Below are 15,841 nucleotides of genomic sequence, written 5' to 3'. Positions count from 1 at the left end.
GGCCCACGCATCGCAGGTGGGCACAGGGACGGTGGCTTAGTAAACAGGCTGCACCTGCTGGTCCCTCGCTGGGTCTCAGCCTGCACACAGCCTGGCCCTCCCCTCATAGGAGGTGCTAATCATTGCCTAAGAGCTTCTGCATTTTGAAGCTTTGATGGAAACTAGTGTGGGAAATGTATGGGGCCAAGAACCAAGCCCTGGCCTACCCCAAGTTCCATGGCTTAGGTGAGGAAGCAGGAGTCTCCTCAAGGGCAAAGCCACGGAACAGCTAAGGGCAGGAGGCACGCCTTAGGGCTTGACATTCTGCATGGTGTGGAACAAATCTGAGCAGTGGGTTAGAAAACAGCTGGATTCTCAGCACTTAAGATCTGTGTGACAGGAAGGAGGGCCAGAAGATAGAGGGAGACATTTGACAGCAGCAGGAAATGGGTTCAAGAAGTACTCTCTGCTCTGTCTCTCTCTGTTTCTCTATCTCTCTGTCTCTCTCTGTCTCTCTCTGTCTCTCTCTCTCTGTCTCTCTCTCTCTCTTTCACACACACACACACACACACACACAGAGAGAGAGAGACAGAGAGACAGAGAGAGAGAGAGAGAGAGAGAGAGAGAGAGAGAGAGAGAGAGAGAGAGAGAGAGAGAGAGAGAGAGAGAGAGAGAGAGAGATCCACCTGTCCCTGCTTCCTTAGTGCTGGGGTTAAAGGTATACATCCACACCACTACCTGGTCCAGTTCTCTTTTTATCTCTGTGCCCTCCCATCTCAAGAAGCCAAGGAGCACTCCATGCCCCTCCTCAGGAGACTCTCTGGGCTGTCCTCATTGGTCCCACCTCACAGGCACACCCTGGGCCAAGGGCAGGACACAGAACACAGATGGCCAGGCCTGTACATTTTCTGCTTCACCCATGACTCTTGGGGTGCCTCAAATGTGGCAGGGAAGGTACCAGAGTCCCCCTCCCCGCCGCCCAGGGCAGGTCCAGAGATGCGCACACAGCAGGCTCTCTTCGCTGGTCTGTATGCCTGTGTAGCAGGGCCTGACGCTTACACGTCTTTGGTCCTCTGGCTTTGGCACCCATCTATCAGCCCCCTTTTCTGAGTGAGACTGCTCACGGCCTTCTGTACAACATGAATTAAATATATTCTCTGTCTTTGCTCTGAGTCACAGGACATTCACAGTCAGTGGGGAAGGGGGTCAGGGAGAACCCAGGCTCCAAGGGGTTGGGGTGGGGGTGGGGCCCGTGGAGAAAACATGGGCGTGCCCTCCCCTTGGCCTTTGCCCTTCAAGTTCAGCCAAGTGTTGGGGAGGCCCTGGAACATGGGAGGGGTGCTGAGGAAGGGCTCCTTCTCCAGCTTATGCTGTGGTGCCAGCATCCTTACTCTCAGGACTGCCCTCTCTAGAGGCTGGGGCCAGGGTCAGGCGGACAGGGCTAGGAAGGAGGTGGGGCATGGGGGAAAGGCTGCACCAGCCCCAAAGAGCCGAGGCCACCTTGGTACCAGCATCAGGGTGACCTTGCATATCTGGGTGCCAGCCACAGGACCCTGAGACAGGGTTGACTTATCATCCCTCAGGGTTGATAACACCCGTGCGAGCGGCTTAGGGGGGAGGGACACAGGCCAGAGCTCCAAGAACAGTGTGCACTCTACCACCTGCCAGTTAAGGCAACCCTTTCCAGACTGGGGGATGGGCAGGGGGGTGGCTGAGGCGGCAGGAGTACGGCTGGGAGGACCAGACCACATCCAGGTGCAGTTGGGCAGGGGCAGCATGCTGGTGCTTTTTAGCCTTGGTTCAAGCCAGAGGGTATAAGGGCTTCCAGCACCGAGGGGCAGTAGCATGTTGGGGGTGGTGACAAGAGGGGATACTATTCTTTTTTCTTTTTGACGCTCCAGGGATGTCTGCCTTTGGGTGGGGTTAGCACATACACTGGCACAATTCCAGGGTCCCAGTGCCTTGTTCCTAGAATATTCCTTGTTCTTGGAGGGGAAGAAGGTAAAGCGAATGTCCAAAGGGGCTGTCAGCTGATGAGCCAGGCAAGCCCAGGGCCCCCAAGTTCCCCTGCACTCCAGCTGGGAAAGGGTCCCAGGTCCCCCCCTTGACCCTCACTTCCTCTCAGGGAAGCAGCTCACGCCCCATCCCACAGCGGGTGACAAAGGGGTTGGTGTCCAGGTAGAGGCCACCACAGAGGTATGTGGCAAGCAAGGAAAGGAAGTAACTGCTACCACCAGGGCTGCCAAGTGGTCCTCCAGACTGGCCACAGGCGTTCATTGTTCAGCCCTCGGATGGCCACACAGGCCCCATACTTCCTGAATTCACGCTCCGTGTGGCCTCTCGTCCCTTGAGTTGCAGCAGGGTGGGCATGGCTCAGAAGATGCTCTGCCGACGGTTCTTCCCCCGCCCTGGAGAATGGAGGGGGGCAGAAAAGAATGGGGGGGGTGGGAAGGGGACTAAAGGGACACTTGTCCTTCACATGCTCTGATCCAGTGAGCAAGCGTGTGCACTTGGATTCAAGTCTCATCTCCGTTGCGTGTGAGCTGTGTGAAACTGAGGCTTAACTTCTAGGGGCCTCAGTTTCACTGAAGTGGAGAGCATTTCTAGTGCTGGCCCCACAGGGTGTTTTAAAGATTATATGAGGCAATGAATGCATGAGAACCACGCTCAGTTCAAGCCCACTGGCTGTGCTAGGGACGAAGTTTTAACTGGCCTGGAGCTCGGGGTCTTCACAGAGAGCACGCCTGGGACAGGGCACACCCTGGCCAGGGTTACTGTAAAAGGCAGCGCTCCATCTGGGTGGAGGTAGGTGAGGGAGGAACATCCTGTAAGGTATTATGGGGAGGGGGTGTTGACTCCCTATCCTAAGGGTGGACTGCTGGGACCATCTCTTTCTTAAAGGAGCCCCCACCCCGGGGAAGGGTGGTCTACTCGGCTATTTCTAGCAAAGGGTACAGGGAGAGCATGTAGCCTTACCTGGGTGCTGGAAGGCCAGGCCACGATAGCCTGGGTCCTTTTGGAGCTGGATCTCTCTCAGGGAGAAGATGGAGGCAGCTGAGCAAGAGAAGAGGGTAGGGGAGGCTTCAGTGGAGTCACTCTCTTCCTGCCTCTCCCTACTTCCACTAAATCTACAGGGCCAAGGCACCCTCCAGCCAAGACTCAGTTCTCCAAAGGGGAACTGGGAAGGGGAGGCCATGCGCTCAAGACCATTTGCCTGGACCCAGGTGTCCAGCCTCTGTTATAGCCCAGCCTGTATCCGCTGTCCCCCTCCCTTGTCCCGGCTGCCCCTCATCCCTTGGATACTTACTGTCATCAAGCTGGTGTATACGCTCTCCCAGAGACTGGAAGTACGGGTGACTTAGGGCTGCCTCTGCTGACATGCGACTCTTGGATTCGTACTGAAAGGCACAGGGTATGCTCTTGGCTCCTGCTGGAGAACCTTCTAGAAAATGGGACTCCTACGCTAAGTCAGATGACCAAGGTGGAAGAAGCCCTCATCGGACACAAATCAGACAGCCTCGGTCCTAGGATACCAGGGTTTGGAAGCCAGAGAAAGCCTGAAATGGGGCTTCCTGGAAGAGTGGCTGCTTCTTGGGATGGGCATACATGAGAAGGCCATGACAGTCGGCACCCGAGTGAGTACCGGTGCTATCTGCAGATAGCACTGTTAACTACGCTTTATCCTGCGCTTGCTCCCAGGCAGGTGCTGCACCATCCCCACAATCTTGGTGTATCCCCAGCATCTTCTAACAGATAAACTGGTACCCGCCACGGAGCCTCCCGTCCTCAGGACGTGTCCAACCAGGTCATGGGTGCCAAGCACAGAGACTAGCATCCCTCCTGGGCTTTGGAGTCACGGGTAGTATCTGAGCTCCTGGCCTGGCTTTCTTTAGTTGTCTCTCCATGGGTAGGATGGGAGGAAACTTACCAGGAGGAGGCTGGCCAGGAGGTTGATGCCTTCAGTATCCAACCTGCAAGGAGGAGGCGCTGGCACAGGCGCAGCCAGGGGCAGCCTGGGGACCCGAACCTCTGGGAGGGAGATCATACTGGGGAGAGAGGGTCCTGGGAAGGGACTACCTGGGAGCGTGGCTGAGCAGCGGCTGTGGCAGGTACCGGGGGAAGTTGTAGGCTTGAAACTCGGAGAGGGACGTCACACCCGGCCATGTCTCTTCTGTAGGAGTGCCTGGAGACACGGGACCGGTAAGAAGTACGAGTGAAGGGACGAGGCCGATATGGCGAGGATGCAATGTGGAAGGAGACAGCAAAGAGTAGCCAAAGCTAGCTGGTCCCCACCCAACCCAGTCCTCCGTGCTCCAGAGTGGACAGAGTTCTGGCGCCCCCTGGTGGCAAGGCTGATGTAAAGAAGGAAACTAACCCAGGAGACGGAAGATGAGGTGCAACTCTTCCTTGACGGTAGAGCCTGGGAAGAGGGGCTTCCCGGTGGCCATCTCATAGAGGATGCAGCCCACGCCCCTGGGGAAGCAAGGGCAGCGGTGAGGCCAGGAAGCACAGCCCCTCAGAAGGCTTCTGTGTGAGGATTCCAATGACACCCTAACAAGTCTGAGAGGTCACATCTGGGACTTGAAAGACTCCTAGAGCCAAGCAGACTCCCACTATGGTCCCTCTCTGTGAGCCCTGGGTCTCCTTAACTCTGCTAGGCAGAAAGGCAGATGGATACTCTTACTCCCTGGGGGAGACTTGGGCTTGGCCAGAAACCTGTGCTGGCTTTCAAGGTGAGCTGATTTCATTTTACACTAAATTATACATTTGCCAATTTTAACAATAAAATAGTATGTCTCTTCCAAGATGTTTGGGGGGAAGACTCATCTACCCTCTGGCAATTCCCACCTCCACCCCTGGGGAAGCATTTCAGAAGCACAGCATTCGAGGGTCTATAAGCTCCGAGGGCCTGATGCAGTTCAGACTTCATTTGCTAGTGGCAGCGCAGCAGGGAGGAGGGGCGGTCTAAGGATGTGGACAGTCTCTCCATCTCCCTCTACTGCTCACTCACCACATGTCAATGGGGGTGGAGTACTCTGTGGATCCCAGCAGCACATCTGGGGGCCTGTACCAGAGGGTTACCACTTCATTGGAATACGTCTTTGTGGGCACTGACTTGGCCCGGGCCAGGCCTAGGAACAGACATGTCACTGAACCTCCGTGAAAGGTATTCAGGCATCCCTCAGAAGCCCTACATCCCGAGGAGGCTGTGCACCCCAGGGGCCAGGCCCACATGCGAACCCCGACATCAGCCTCACCAAAGTCAGCCAGCTTCAGCTCGCCCCTCTCATTGATGAGCAGGTTCTGGGGCTTCAGGTCCCGGTGCAGGATCTTGCGGCGGTGGCAGTAGGCCAGACCCCGGAGCAGCTGGAACATGAAAATCTGGAGAAGAGAGAAACAAGGAGCGTGGTGGGACCAGAGCCCTACGCCTCTGCCTCAGGCTGGAGAGGAATGGGAGAGCAGCCCAAATCTCTAGGGAGCCTCCCTGGTTCTGCAGGCTACACTGCAGGCCACCTGGGACCTGTGCACACCAGGGAATCACACATGGAGACCAGGCCAGGCCTGGAGAGGAGGCAGTGAGTGTGAGGGGGCTGGTGTGGTCTCTAGATGTGAAGCAGGGGAGCACAGGGAGTGGGGGTCCCACCGGCGGGCATGTATGTGCTTGGTCACTAGAGCTGGTCATTCACCCTCCTCGGTTCTCAGGAGGCCCCTTCACTCAGGCAGACGACTCATGCTTGGTATTCAGAGTAAGAGAGGGGTCTGTAGCAGTGGATAGACAGCAGTGGAGGGTAAGTCTGTTCTTGGCAGGGGTGCTCAGAACGGCTTCTAGAGTGGCCGATTGGCCTTTCCCTCCCTTCCTGCATTTGAAACTCTGAGCAACCTCAGCAGCTGGTGGCAAGAGCAGCATCCCACGCTGGGCTTGGTGACAGACAGCTGCCATGTGCTGTCCCTACCTTAGAGCCCTCACCTTGACATTCTGCATGCTCATGAGGTTTCCACAGTGGTCTAGATACTGTTTCAGGTCACTGTCCTGGAACAGACAGTCAGGTTCAGTTCCGCCCCCTGCCTGGCCAGTGGTCCACACCCAGGCTGGAAGGAAGCCCTCTTCAGTCAGGGCCCATGCCTGGTGGCGGTGCGGGGCCCTGGCTCCGAACTCTTGACCCACTTCCCTATGGGGACTTAATTGGCAAACGAAGGCTTGGGTCCTTCCCTTGCCCCGTCCCTCCCACTCGTCCCTTCCCCACCTCACCCCCCCCCACAGGGGAAGAAGCTGCCAGCCCCAAGCCCAGCTCACCAGGTACTCAAACACCAGGGTGAGGGACCGATCTGTGTGAATGAGGTCATGCAGGGTCACAATATTGGCGTGTTTCAGGTCCTTCAGCAGAGACACTGGGGAGACAGGCCCACCTGGGTCCCCAGGCCCACCAATGCCCCCCACTGTCCCTTCCTGGGGCCAGCAATGGCCCTCAACCCAGGCTCCCGCAGGGTGAGGGTTGTTGAGACTCTCTTCCCAGAGGCCCAGGAGGCAGACCCGGACATTGTACCCTCTCGAATAGCAGTACAGGGCGCCCCCTCCTCGTGCTCCAGCCGGATCTCCTTCAGGGCCACAAGGTTCTCTGTCAGCTTGCTGCGACCCTTGAAGACGGTGGCATAGGTACCCTGGGACAGAGTACCACTGGTTAGCCCCAGGGGTATTACTCCTGCTCTCTTCCCTGCTCCGCCCCTTATAGACTCTGAGGGTCAGGAGCGGTGAGGAGCAGAGCAGAGTCAAAACCATCCTACCTGCTGTCTGGAGAGAACAACACGGGCCTCTTACCTCCCCAAGTTTGTCCAGTTTCACATACGTTTCCAGTTTCCCAAAGCCGATATCTGACTGGAAAGCAGACAGGAGACTGTGAGAGACAAAGCCGCAGCAGATCTTTCTAGTCCACGTTCCCGAAGGTGGAGGGATAGTGAGACACCCTCATTGATCAGAGAGGATCCAAGGCTACGAGCTCGAGGGAGGACGGCTTCAAAGCCTCCTCCTCCTCCTCCTCCTCCTCCCCTTCATCCTTAAAGAGTTGAAGGGCCCCTTCAATGGGGGCTCCTTCCTGCATGAGTTGGAGATGGACACACGGAGCTGCCTTGCCTTCCCAGGGCCCACCTCTCTGCCTGCCTGGCTCCTGGGGGGGGTTGTCATTCTGTCATTCTCCACTAGGTGGAGTTAACATCAGGCCCCTGCCCCGGTCTCTCGTCCCTTCATCTCTTCTAGCTCAGGACAGGACACGTCTTAATAAGACAGAGCTCTGAGACTCATTCACCGAGAGGCTTCGAGGAGCTTCTCACAGGAAGCTGGGACCTGGAGGCGTGTGATGGGTGTTCTGATGGGTTAGCCTTTTTGTTTGTTTCTTTGTTGTTTTCTTGGGGAGGTCTTCATTTTTTTAAGCATCCCATAATTTATGTGTGCTATAAAACAGACGGCATGGCCTTCTAGCAGGAATAGATGGCCACAGCCGAGTCTGTTTGTTTTTCTCATCAGCCAGGAAAATGCTTCCTTGACCAATGTTCTCCAAGCCCCTGAGCACACAGTAGTGACTAGCTTCAGAGATGTGCCTATCTCTTCCCATCAGTGATCTCTGGTGAGGAAGGGGCATCTTTCTTCCTGCTAGTGCACGAGTGAACTTGTGGGTGCACACAATGGCTATTTGGGGACAACCAAGAACATGCCCACGATAGTGGGGCCGGGGAGAGTCTTGAACCATGTCTCTATACAGTGAAACACAACCTGACCCTATCTGACTCCTCCTGGTTTTGTTTTCTTGAGACACTGTCTTACAGTGGAACTGTAACACAGGCTGGCCTGGAACTGTAGCACAGGCTGGCCTTGAATTCTTGGCACTCCTTCTGCATCAGCATCCCAAGGAATGCCGGGAGTACAGACATGAGTCACAACACTGATTTATTGGTCTTAATCTGGACGACCCTGGGGCCTACTTAGCTCCATACCCAGTTGTGTGGTTGACACAGGGAGACCACTGGGATCTGCAGAGGACAGCAGGTGGCGCCAGAGGCATGGGAATCTTTCTGGAAACCACTCTAGGCCTCAGCTAGGATGAACAAGGCCAGTCAGAACTCTACCCATGCTGGTGTCTTGCACTCAGCAAACTCTGACCCTCTTTGGACTCACCAGGGAAGCGCGACGGGACATTCGGGTAAGTGGTTTGGGCAGCCCTGGGCTTTCCAGCTGTAGCTTCTGCAGGAATTCCTGGGGCAGGCGGATATCCATGGGCAAAGATAGCCTCTTGTTGAGGTCCTGAGGTGGCAGATTGGAAGGGAACGCCATGTTGTCCCCAGGAGGCCCTTGCCTCTCCCTCTGGACTTATCTGTACATACAGAGCAGGGCTAAGCCAGTCTGTGACCTCAGGCTCACAGCTACCGGAAGCGTATACATATGTGAACTTACAAGGATTACTGTGTGACCTCTCTGGGCCACAGCAGCACTGACTGAAGAGCATAAATCTCACCCTCCCACAGTGTAATGTTGTAAGCACATTTTCCCTATAACTGGCACAGGTGTGTGGGTCACAAGAACAGTCGAGGTGTCTATCCAGGAATGTTCTAGCACTTGGCATACATTCTCACACAATTCCCACAACAACTTCCTCCGGTTTGAACCCTCAGTGACTGGCTCTAGAGGAACCACCCTGCTGTGGATGTGCCTGCCCTGTGAAGCCTGGGGGGCACCCTCACCTCCATGGAGAAGCGGCGCTGGCTCTGCCGTTGTTGATACTGCTCACCTGGGGACAGCTGCCCGGGCTCGTCCCCACCATCTGTGGGGAGAACATGCTTGGTTTCAGCCCACAGGACTGAGCGGCAAGTCTGAGTGGGACAGGTGTCAGTTCCTCCCTCCCGCTCGACAGGCCAGGGCACCCCACCCCCACCTCCCTAATGTACTGGGCGGCTGGTAGGCAGGGCTCATAGGGAGTCTGGTGGGAAAGATGGAGGTGGCCTGGCCCTCACCCTCATTCCTCTGGGCGTGGAGCTGGTTGAACTGCTCGGTGAACTCAGTCAAGGACTCCTCAATGGTCTCTGGGCGAGGCACGGACAGGGACAGCCTTCGCTTGAAGTTCTTCATCTTGTTCATGGTAGGCAGGGGTCCGTTGCGGGTCCTGGGACACAGAGGGAGAACACGGCAATGTGGCCACTCTACATCCACATGGCACACTCGAGGTCGTCCTGACCAGCACCTCAGCTCTGTGACGGCAGGGCCTAACCTTGTTCCTCTCTCCAGTGACTCTCAGCCACCTTCTGTCCATGAATACTCCCTCCCTCCCTTGCCGTCACAGCATCGATGGGAATAGCTACCGGCTTGCAAGAGGCCACTCCAGACATTCAGCCTTCAGCTGGAGTGTCTGGAGATCTCTGAGGCAGGATACCAGGAATGGATGGCCCTTGGGCCATTGGCTCTTTCTGAAAGAGCCTAACTGGTTGGTGCCCACTTGTCAACAGGCTTCAATCTCCATGAGACCGGAAATGGATACTGGAATGTGTCCTCTCTCATCCTGGATCCTTAGGAAGGCGATCAGGGGAGAACAAGTGTATGTCCCAGCCCAACCCATCGGGAGCAGCGTGGGAAACTCAGGTGGCCCAGGAAAAGGGAAGCCTGAGCTGCTTGCCCCTCCCTCGCCTCAGCCCTCTGAGCAGGCCTGGGTGCCCTGGGCTGAGGACACCGTGTGGCGGGAGCTGCCCTGTTCTATCGCCCTCTAAGTCCTGGTCTGCAGCCAGCATCACCAGTGTTACTGCTGCTTCCCACAGGTGGATGCTCTGTGCCCACCCGCCGGCCCTCCCTCCCTCCCTCCTCCCTCCTCCCCTCTCTTCCTCCCTCCCTCCCCCTCCCCCCCTCTCCCTCTCTTCCTCCCTCCCTCCTTTATATCTCTTGAGACAGAGTCTCAGTGTATATTTCTGCCTGGCCTGGAACTCATTATATAGACCATGCTGGCCTTGAACTCACAGAGACCCATCTGCCTCAGCCTCCCGAGTGCTGGGATTAAAGGTGTGCACCTCCATGCTTTGCCCACAGGCCCCACTCTCCACGGGTTTCATAAGTGGGGCTGCAGGTGTCAGAGGCTACACAACCCCCCTTAGCCCCAGCCCCACCCTGCTCCCTGTCCTGGAAGGCATCAGGCGAGCCAACCCTGTCTGGGAGGGGCCATCTGCACTCCTCCCTGGGCCTACTTATAACCCACTTCTGGAGGATGCTCAGGCCTGCGGCTGGCCAGCACCCAGTTGCCAAGGCAACCAGGCCCCTCCTGAATCCTCCTGGTTTAAAGGATTATGGGTCAGTACCATGTTTGCTTTGCTTAACGATCATATCCTCTGTGAGCCTGGAAAAGGTCCTCTCCCTGGCACTCCGTGCTCCTGGCTGCCCCTACCACAGCTGAGCTGGGCCTGTGTCTTTCCAAGCAGAAGGCTCTGGCCTGCACTGCCAGCTGAGCCCTCCTCTGCTGAGGAGCTTGCAGACCAAGTCAGTTCAGGATGGCATACTGCCGGCGGAGCATCTCCTGCATACAGCACGGTGCTGGACACTAGCTTACAGTAGCTAACCAAGACCCCTGTTCCCGAGGGACCCAGGCTGACGACAGCACACGGCTCAGGCTCTTCTCGGCTTCCTTGTCTTGTCCACCTGGGTTCACCAAGGATTCCCACTTATGGCCCTGGCCTGTATGACTTTGTCACAGGCCTGCCTTCTGCAGAACTCCGGGAGCTCCCAGAGGACAGCCACCCTGCTACATGCCCCTATGTGTGGCATCTAGCTGAAAGGACCCACAGAGGTAACAGGACAGACAGACTCCAGTTACAAGAAGTCTCAGACACGCCCTGTCTGGTGATGCCCTTTCCCAGCAAGACCAGAGGGCAGTGATCACTCCATGTACATGCCTATTGCTGTCCAGCTGAATGTGCTCTGACCAAGGGACATCAGAGCACATTCTAAGTAAGAGCCCCTGGAACTGGGGCCTGGGGAAATGCTTGGGATTGAACCCAGGGCCCTGTAAGTGGTAGGAAAGGAAAAAATGTCTCCACCTTCTCCTTCAGGATTTCTTAAAAATTTATGTCAATGTGTGTGCATGTGTGCGTGTGTGCTCGTGTGCGTGCGTGTGTGCCTCTGTTTGTGTGCGTGTTGCGTGTGCGAGTGTGTGCGTGCGTGCGTGCATGTGTGTGTGTGTGTGTGTGTGTGTATGCGGGTGCCCCTGAGGGGCAGAAGATGGAGTTGGATCCTCTGGCGTTGAAATTTTGGGCATCTGTGAGCTGGCTGAGATGGGCTTGAGGACCTGAACCCAGGTCGTCTGGAAGAGCAGCAAACACTCTCAATCACTGAGCGCTGTACCCACCCATTCTTCTTTGGCAATGCGTATTCCACTGTAGCCCCGGGCAGCTTCGGGTTTCCAATCTTCCTGTCTCCCAAGGGCTAGGATTATAGCCCTGTCTCTCCAAGACGGGCGGAAGATACGTATTTAAAACAGGGTCTCCGACAGTCAGCATGTGAAGACATGGTTGGCAGCGTCTGGGGTTCAGGTGAAGGCTGACTGTCACCCCACCCTTCCAATCTACCATCAGGGCTAGGAGAGAGCTCTTGGAGCTGCAGAGGATGCAGGAAGGAGACAGACACAGCTTCAGGAGCCCCACAGGGGGCTGCTACAACTGGGGAACACACAAACACTTCCTAAGCTCTAGGAGCAAACCAAGGGGAATGGTGTGTGTGTGTGTGTGTGTGTGTGTGTGTGAGTGTACACGCTCACACGCACCACCATAGCTATCTGAGGGGACATGGGGCATGTGGCCAAGGCTGTTCAAGGGATGCAGGGGACACACACACTTGGCTGTTGACGAATTCAGCTCCGTCAAGAGGAATCAGCTGTCTGAAAACAGCTTTCCCGTACAGTCAGCCTGCAGTGTGGGCTTATGGTGGGATGGGTTGCTGGCTTGGGGATCTCCCAGTAGCTACCATGATTTACACCCTGGCTTTTGCTTAGTGCGGATAATTTCTTCAAGACAAGGATCAAGCCAACATCCCATCTGCTCGTTCTAGGGTTCAGTTGGGAGTAAAGAGCCAATAGCTGGCCCAGGACGGAGTGGCGGGCAGAACGGAGAGGAAAAGCTGGCAACGTGGAATGGAACCGAGGCTCTAGACTCAAGGCTTGACCTGAGCAGTGTGTCAGACGACTGCACAGCAATAGCAACCAGCTGTTCTCTCTGCTGGAGAAGCAGCCAAGAGGAAATGGCTGTCACTACAGCATGAGGAATGGAGGTCAGACTTGAGGATGGACTTCCTGATGGTGACAGGGGAGCAGGCAGCAGGAATGGTGACCAGAGCAGAGTGGCTACTTCTCTCTGCAAGGGACAATTAGAGCATTGAACCCAATAGGGTCTTGGGTGTGACAGGGCAGTCTGGGCAGTGAATGGTTTGTTTTTCCCCAGCTCAAGACACAAGATGCTCTGTCACTCTTGCCTTGGGAGAATCAGCTCCTTAGATTTGGGGGCCGAGGGGGAAGGGAGACAGGAAAAGGGCCTGTCACCTTGGTGCTGTCTGCCCCTCATCCCCAACTAGGGACAGAAAGGCCCAGTGTGGCCCAGCCCGAGGCCCGCCCAGGGCCAGGCACAGTGTGGCCTTTGTCCCCAGGCCAAAGAGCCATCTGGGTCTGTCCCGTGCTGCTGGTGCCAGGGGAAGAGAAGTGTGGTGTAGAGGGTGACATCTAGCAGGGTGGCATGGGGGAGGTCACAGACCCTAGCCAGCCTGCCTCCTGCCCAGGTAAGTCTCCTTGGCTCCTAGGCACACACCAGCTGCCAGCACTTCCTGTTGGTGCTAGAGACAAGGGTGTCACAGGGGCAGGGAGGAGGAGCCAGACCTGGAGGAAAGGGAGGTTTCGCTAGGGGCCACCGTACACTGTGACAAAGGCCAGCCATTCTGAGGTCAGCCAGGAGCCAGTGAGGAAGGGGAACATGCTTCAGTTAGCACCCACAGACTGTAAGAAGGGGCCCACAGACAGCAAGGGGCTGACCTGCTCAAACTGAGGAGGCAGCAGTTTCCTGGTTGTCAAGTGCATGACAGTGACCACATGACTCCTCCCTTCTAGCTGAGGTCCTCCCCAGTCCCGTCCCCTCCCTGAGCCCCAGGTTGCAAATGTTCTTTCCCACCTCAGTCAACAGTCAGCCAAGCACTCTACAGGGACCTGTGTGGCCTCTGATGGGTAAGGAGATAGACAGACAGGAAAACAGGAAGGGTTGCAGATGGCAGCAAGTGCAGCCAAGGAAAATCGGGAGGAAGGAGGGATAGCATCGGGAAGAGGCATGAGCATCAAAAGGGTGATCAGGACTCCCTGGGGCTGGAGAGATGGCTCAATGGTTAAGAGCACTGGCTGCTCTTTCAGAGGACCTCAGGTTCGATTCCCAGCACCCACATGGCAGCTCACAACCGTGACTCTAGTTCTAGGGGATCCAGCACCCTCACACAGACATCCGTGTAGACAATACACCAGTGCACATAAAATGAAAACAGATTATTAAAATGAAGGGCTCCCTAAGAAGATCAACCTGGGGAGCAGGGTGGCAGGGCAGATGCTAGCCTTGGGGCAGTCCTAGGGAGGCCAGGGGGATGCAGAGCAGGGGCTGTGCTGGGAATCTGGGTGTATGGGGTGTGTGTGTGTAAGCAGGCGAGTGGCAAGGTCCCACTGCTGTCTGAATGGACTCCCTCCGGCTGCCATGCTAACAACAGACTATAATAGGTAAACATCCCTGTCAGGCAGCTCCAGTCTGAGTGAAAGACAGAGGACTGGACCCGACAATGGCAGCAGTGGGGGAGGGAAGTAGTAGCTGGTGGGGGGGTAGATTTTATGTGGGTTGAGAAAGCAGTCAAGGACGTGTGGCTGAGCCGTCAGAGCATGGAGCAGTCCCGGGGTGTGTGTGGCGGGGGCGGGGGTCCTGGGAACTTAGGAAGCGTCAGCACAGCCCATGGTGACTCTCAGTGCTGCTTCAGCCTAACCACACAGCCCCGCCCACTGTCTCCCCACTGGCCCAGATACCAGCAGGAAGAGGGCAGCACCGGGGGCAAGCAGTTGGGTACACTGGAAGAGTAGACGTTGAAGGAGGCAGGTCCCCTCCTCAGACAACTCTGCAGGTCACACAGGACAGGGCCAGTGCAAAGCAGGGACAGGTCTTACAGCCCTCTTAGGAGGAAGCAAACCCCACGCAGTAGCTCAGCCAGTTATAGAGGGTCATAGTCCAGATAGGGGATACACTTAGCCTGTTGTCCCCAGGCCAGGACAACCTCAGACACCTCCTATCCCTGTCCTGAGCTTGGGACCCTGGCCAGGAGAACATGACGGCTGAGGAAGATTGGCAGAACACACAGGGTACTAGGAGGGAGCCCAGGGCAGGGGTGATCATCACTTCTTAACTTCAGAGGCCAGCCCTGAGAATCCATCAGCGAACTCCTTCCAGGCACTCCAGGGACTCCTACTGGACAGGACTGCAGTAACCCAGCTTGTCTGGTTTTGGGCTTTCCTGACTGGCCTCCTGGCTCACCAGCCCTGCTCAATAGGGAGGGCTCTGCCTCCAGTGGGCTTTGCACACGTACTTTGGGTCTCTTGGGTCTTCAGTTTTGTCAACCCCAAAGACCCAGGACAGCTGGGTGCCCTGCCTCCATTGAGGGCAGCGTGGTTCCTGCACTTTGCTGGCACCAGACAGCAGGCACGGTTTGTGGCACAGTGGGGGTTAGGCTTTGTCTTGGCGTCAGTCTCTGGGCCTGCCTATGGCCAGGGGCTGAAAATATAATTATGGGCTGCGGAAGCCTAAGAGGGTCTGAGTCCCAAAGGCAGACAAAACTGGAGGCCTGCTGACACTGTCCACTCCCCTGCCCTGTCCCTACCTCAGGCACCTAGCCACTGTGTGCCTTCGGGGGATTTCAAAGAACTAGAGGCAACAGCTGACCAAGTTTACAGACGTCATAAGCAAGGCCTCAAACGCATCCACCTTCAGGGAAAGCTGTACTTGAAGGAGCTGGCAGGTCCCATCATCCTCTGCCAGCCACCTGACCCTGCTGGAGGTTGAGGCACAGGGAAGCTGGCTGCTGTCTCTGCCCCAGGGAACGGCAGCAGCCGGAACCCACCTCACCGACACCCTGTCCCAGCCGGATGAGCAAGACTGTGGGTCTGGGTCCTTCAGGGTGGCCAGAGCTGAGGAGGACGGACAGGCCTGCAGTCACTGTGCCAAGGAACAGATGTCGCAGACAGTGACTGAGCTCAGAGAACATTCCTACAGATTCTGGAATGCAGGAAGCAGAAGGCTTTCTGGGGCCAAGCTAGACAAAACCTAGAGGAAGCCAGGTCGGGAGGCTAAGTGTTGCAGCATCTTTTGTCTGGCTGTGGTGTGGGGATGTAGCTCGGTGGTCCAATGCATGCAGTATCTCATGCTGACCAGAAAGAGCCTATAGTGAGAGTCACGTGCCGTGAGCCCTACTCGCCAAAGTTCTCCATCCGGGTCAAAGAATGTACATAGACTGGCAGTGCGAGCAGAAAGGTGCCCTGCGTCCTAGTCCTGCCTGCAAGCAGAGATAACGTCTAGCCTCTAATCCAACTGTGACGGGCACCCATGCTCCACCTCAGCATGCTTCCAACACGATGCCCTGACACATCCCTCAAGTAAGCACAGCCTTCACAGGACGCACAAACTCCAAGGTCTAGCACACAGGACTCTGGTGTCTGGATCCCCTGCTGCCTCCCCCTCCTCCTCTTTTGTTTTTGAGACAGGGTCTCTCTATGTAGTCCTGGAATTCATCATGTAGACCAGGCTGGCCTCAAACTCACAAGAGCTCCTCCTGCCTCTGCCT

General features: G+C 56.4%; 1 protein-coding gene across 6 annotated transcripts in view; it reads right to left on the bottom strand.

Annotated features, from left to right (window-relative positions):
- Nucleotides 1-1,112: 1,112 nt before the first annotated feature.
- The window catches only part of Cdk18 (cyclin dependent kinase 18), a 29,065-nt gene continuing 14,336 nt past the window's right edge, over nucleotides 1,113-15,841 (bottom strand). For 3 of the 6 annotated variants that reach the window (XM_040738141.1, XM_040738139.1, XM_040738142.1), the window contains exons 2-16: nucleotides 8,980-9,128; nucleotides 8,710-8,789; nucleotides 8,147-8,272; nucleotides 6,797-6,853; nucleotides 6,525-6,639; nucleotides 6,275-6,369; nucleotides 5,948-6,010; nucleotides 5,238-5,361; nucleotides 4,991-5,111; nucleotides 4,355-4,452; nucleotides 4,057-4,162; nucleotides 3,908-3,950; nucleotides 3,287-3,377; nucleotides 2,956-3,033; nucleotides 1,113-2,387 (exon numbers count right to left, since the gene is read on the bottom strand). In XM_040738141.1, the coding sequence (XP_040594075.1) occupies nucleotides 2,353-2,387; nucleotides 2,956-3,033; nucleotides 3,287-3,377; nucleotides 3,908-3,950; nucleotides 4,057-4,162; nucleotides 4,355-4,452; nucleotides 4,991-5,111; nucleotides 5,238-5,361; nucleotides 5,948-6,010; nucleotides 6,275-6,369; nucleotides 6,525-6,639; nucleotides 6,797-6,853; nucleotides 8,147-8,272; nucleotides 8,710-8,789; nucleotides 8,980-9,103 (1,356 nt within the window). In that variant the 5' untranslated portion in view covers nucleotides 9,104-9,128 and the 3' untranslated portion in view covers nucleotides 1,113-2,352. Of the gene's footprint in view, nucleotides 2,388-2,949; nucleotides 3,034-3,286; nucleotides 3,378-3,907; nucleotides 3,951-4,056; nucleotides 4,163-4,354; nucleotides 4,453-4,990; nucleotides 5,112-5,237; nucleotides 5,362-5,947; nucleotides 6,011-6,274; nucleotides 6,370-6,524; nucleotides 6,640-6,796; nucleotides 6,854-8,146; nucleotides 8,343-8,709; nucleotides 8,790-8,979; nucleotides 9,129-11,348; nucleotides 11,578-15,841 lie in introns of those variants that run through there. The other 3 variants (XM_040738140.1, XM_040738143.1, XR_005873961.1) reach the window with 3 other exon arrangements.

This window comes from Mesocricetus auratus, unplaced genomic scaffold (assembly GCF_017639785.1).
Source record: "Mesocricetus auratus isolate SY011 unplaced genomic scaffold, BCM_Maur_2.0 Super-Scaffold_100676, whole genome shotgun sequence".
Lineage (NCBI taxonomy): Eukaryota > Metazoa > Chordata > Mammalia > Rodentia > Cricetidae > Mesocricetus > Mesocricetus auratus.
Note: the sequence above shows the minus strand (reverse complement) of the source record. Positions and strands in the feature narration are given on the sequence as shown.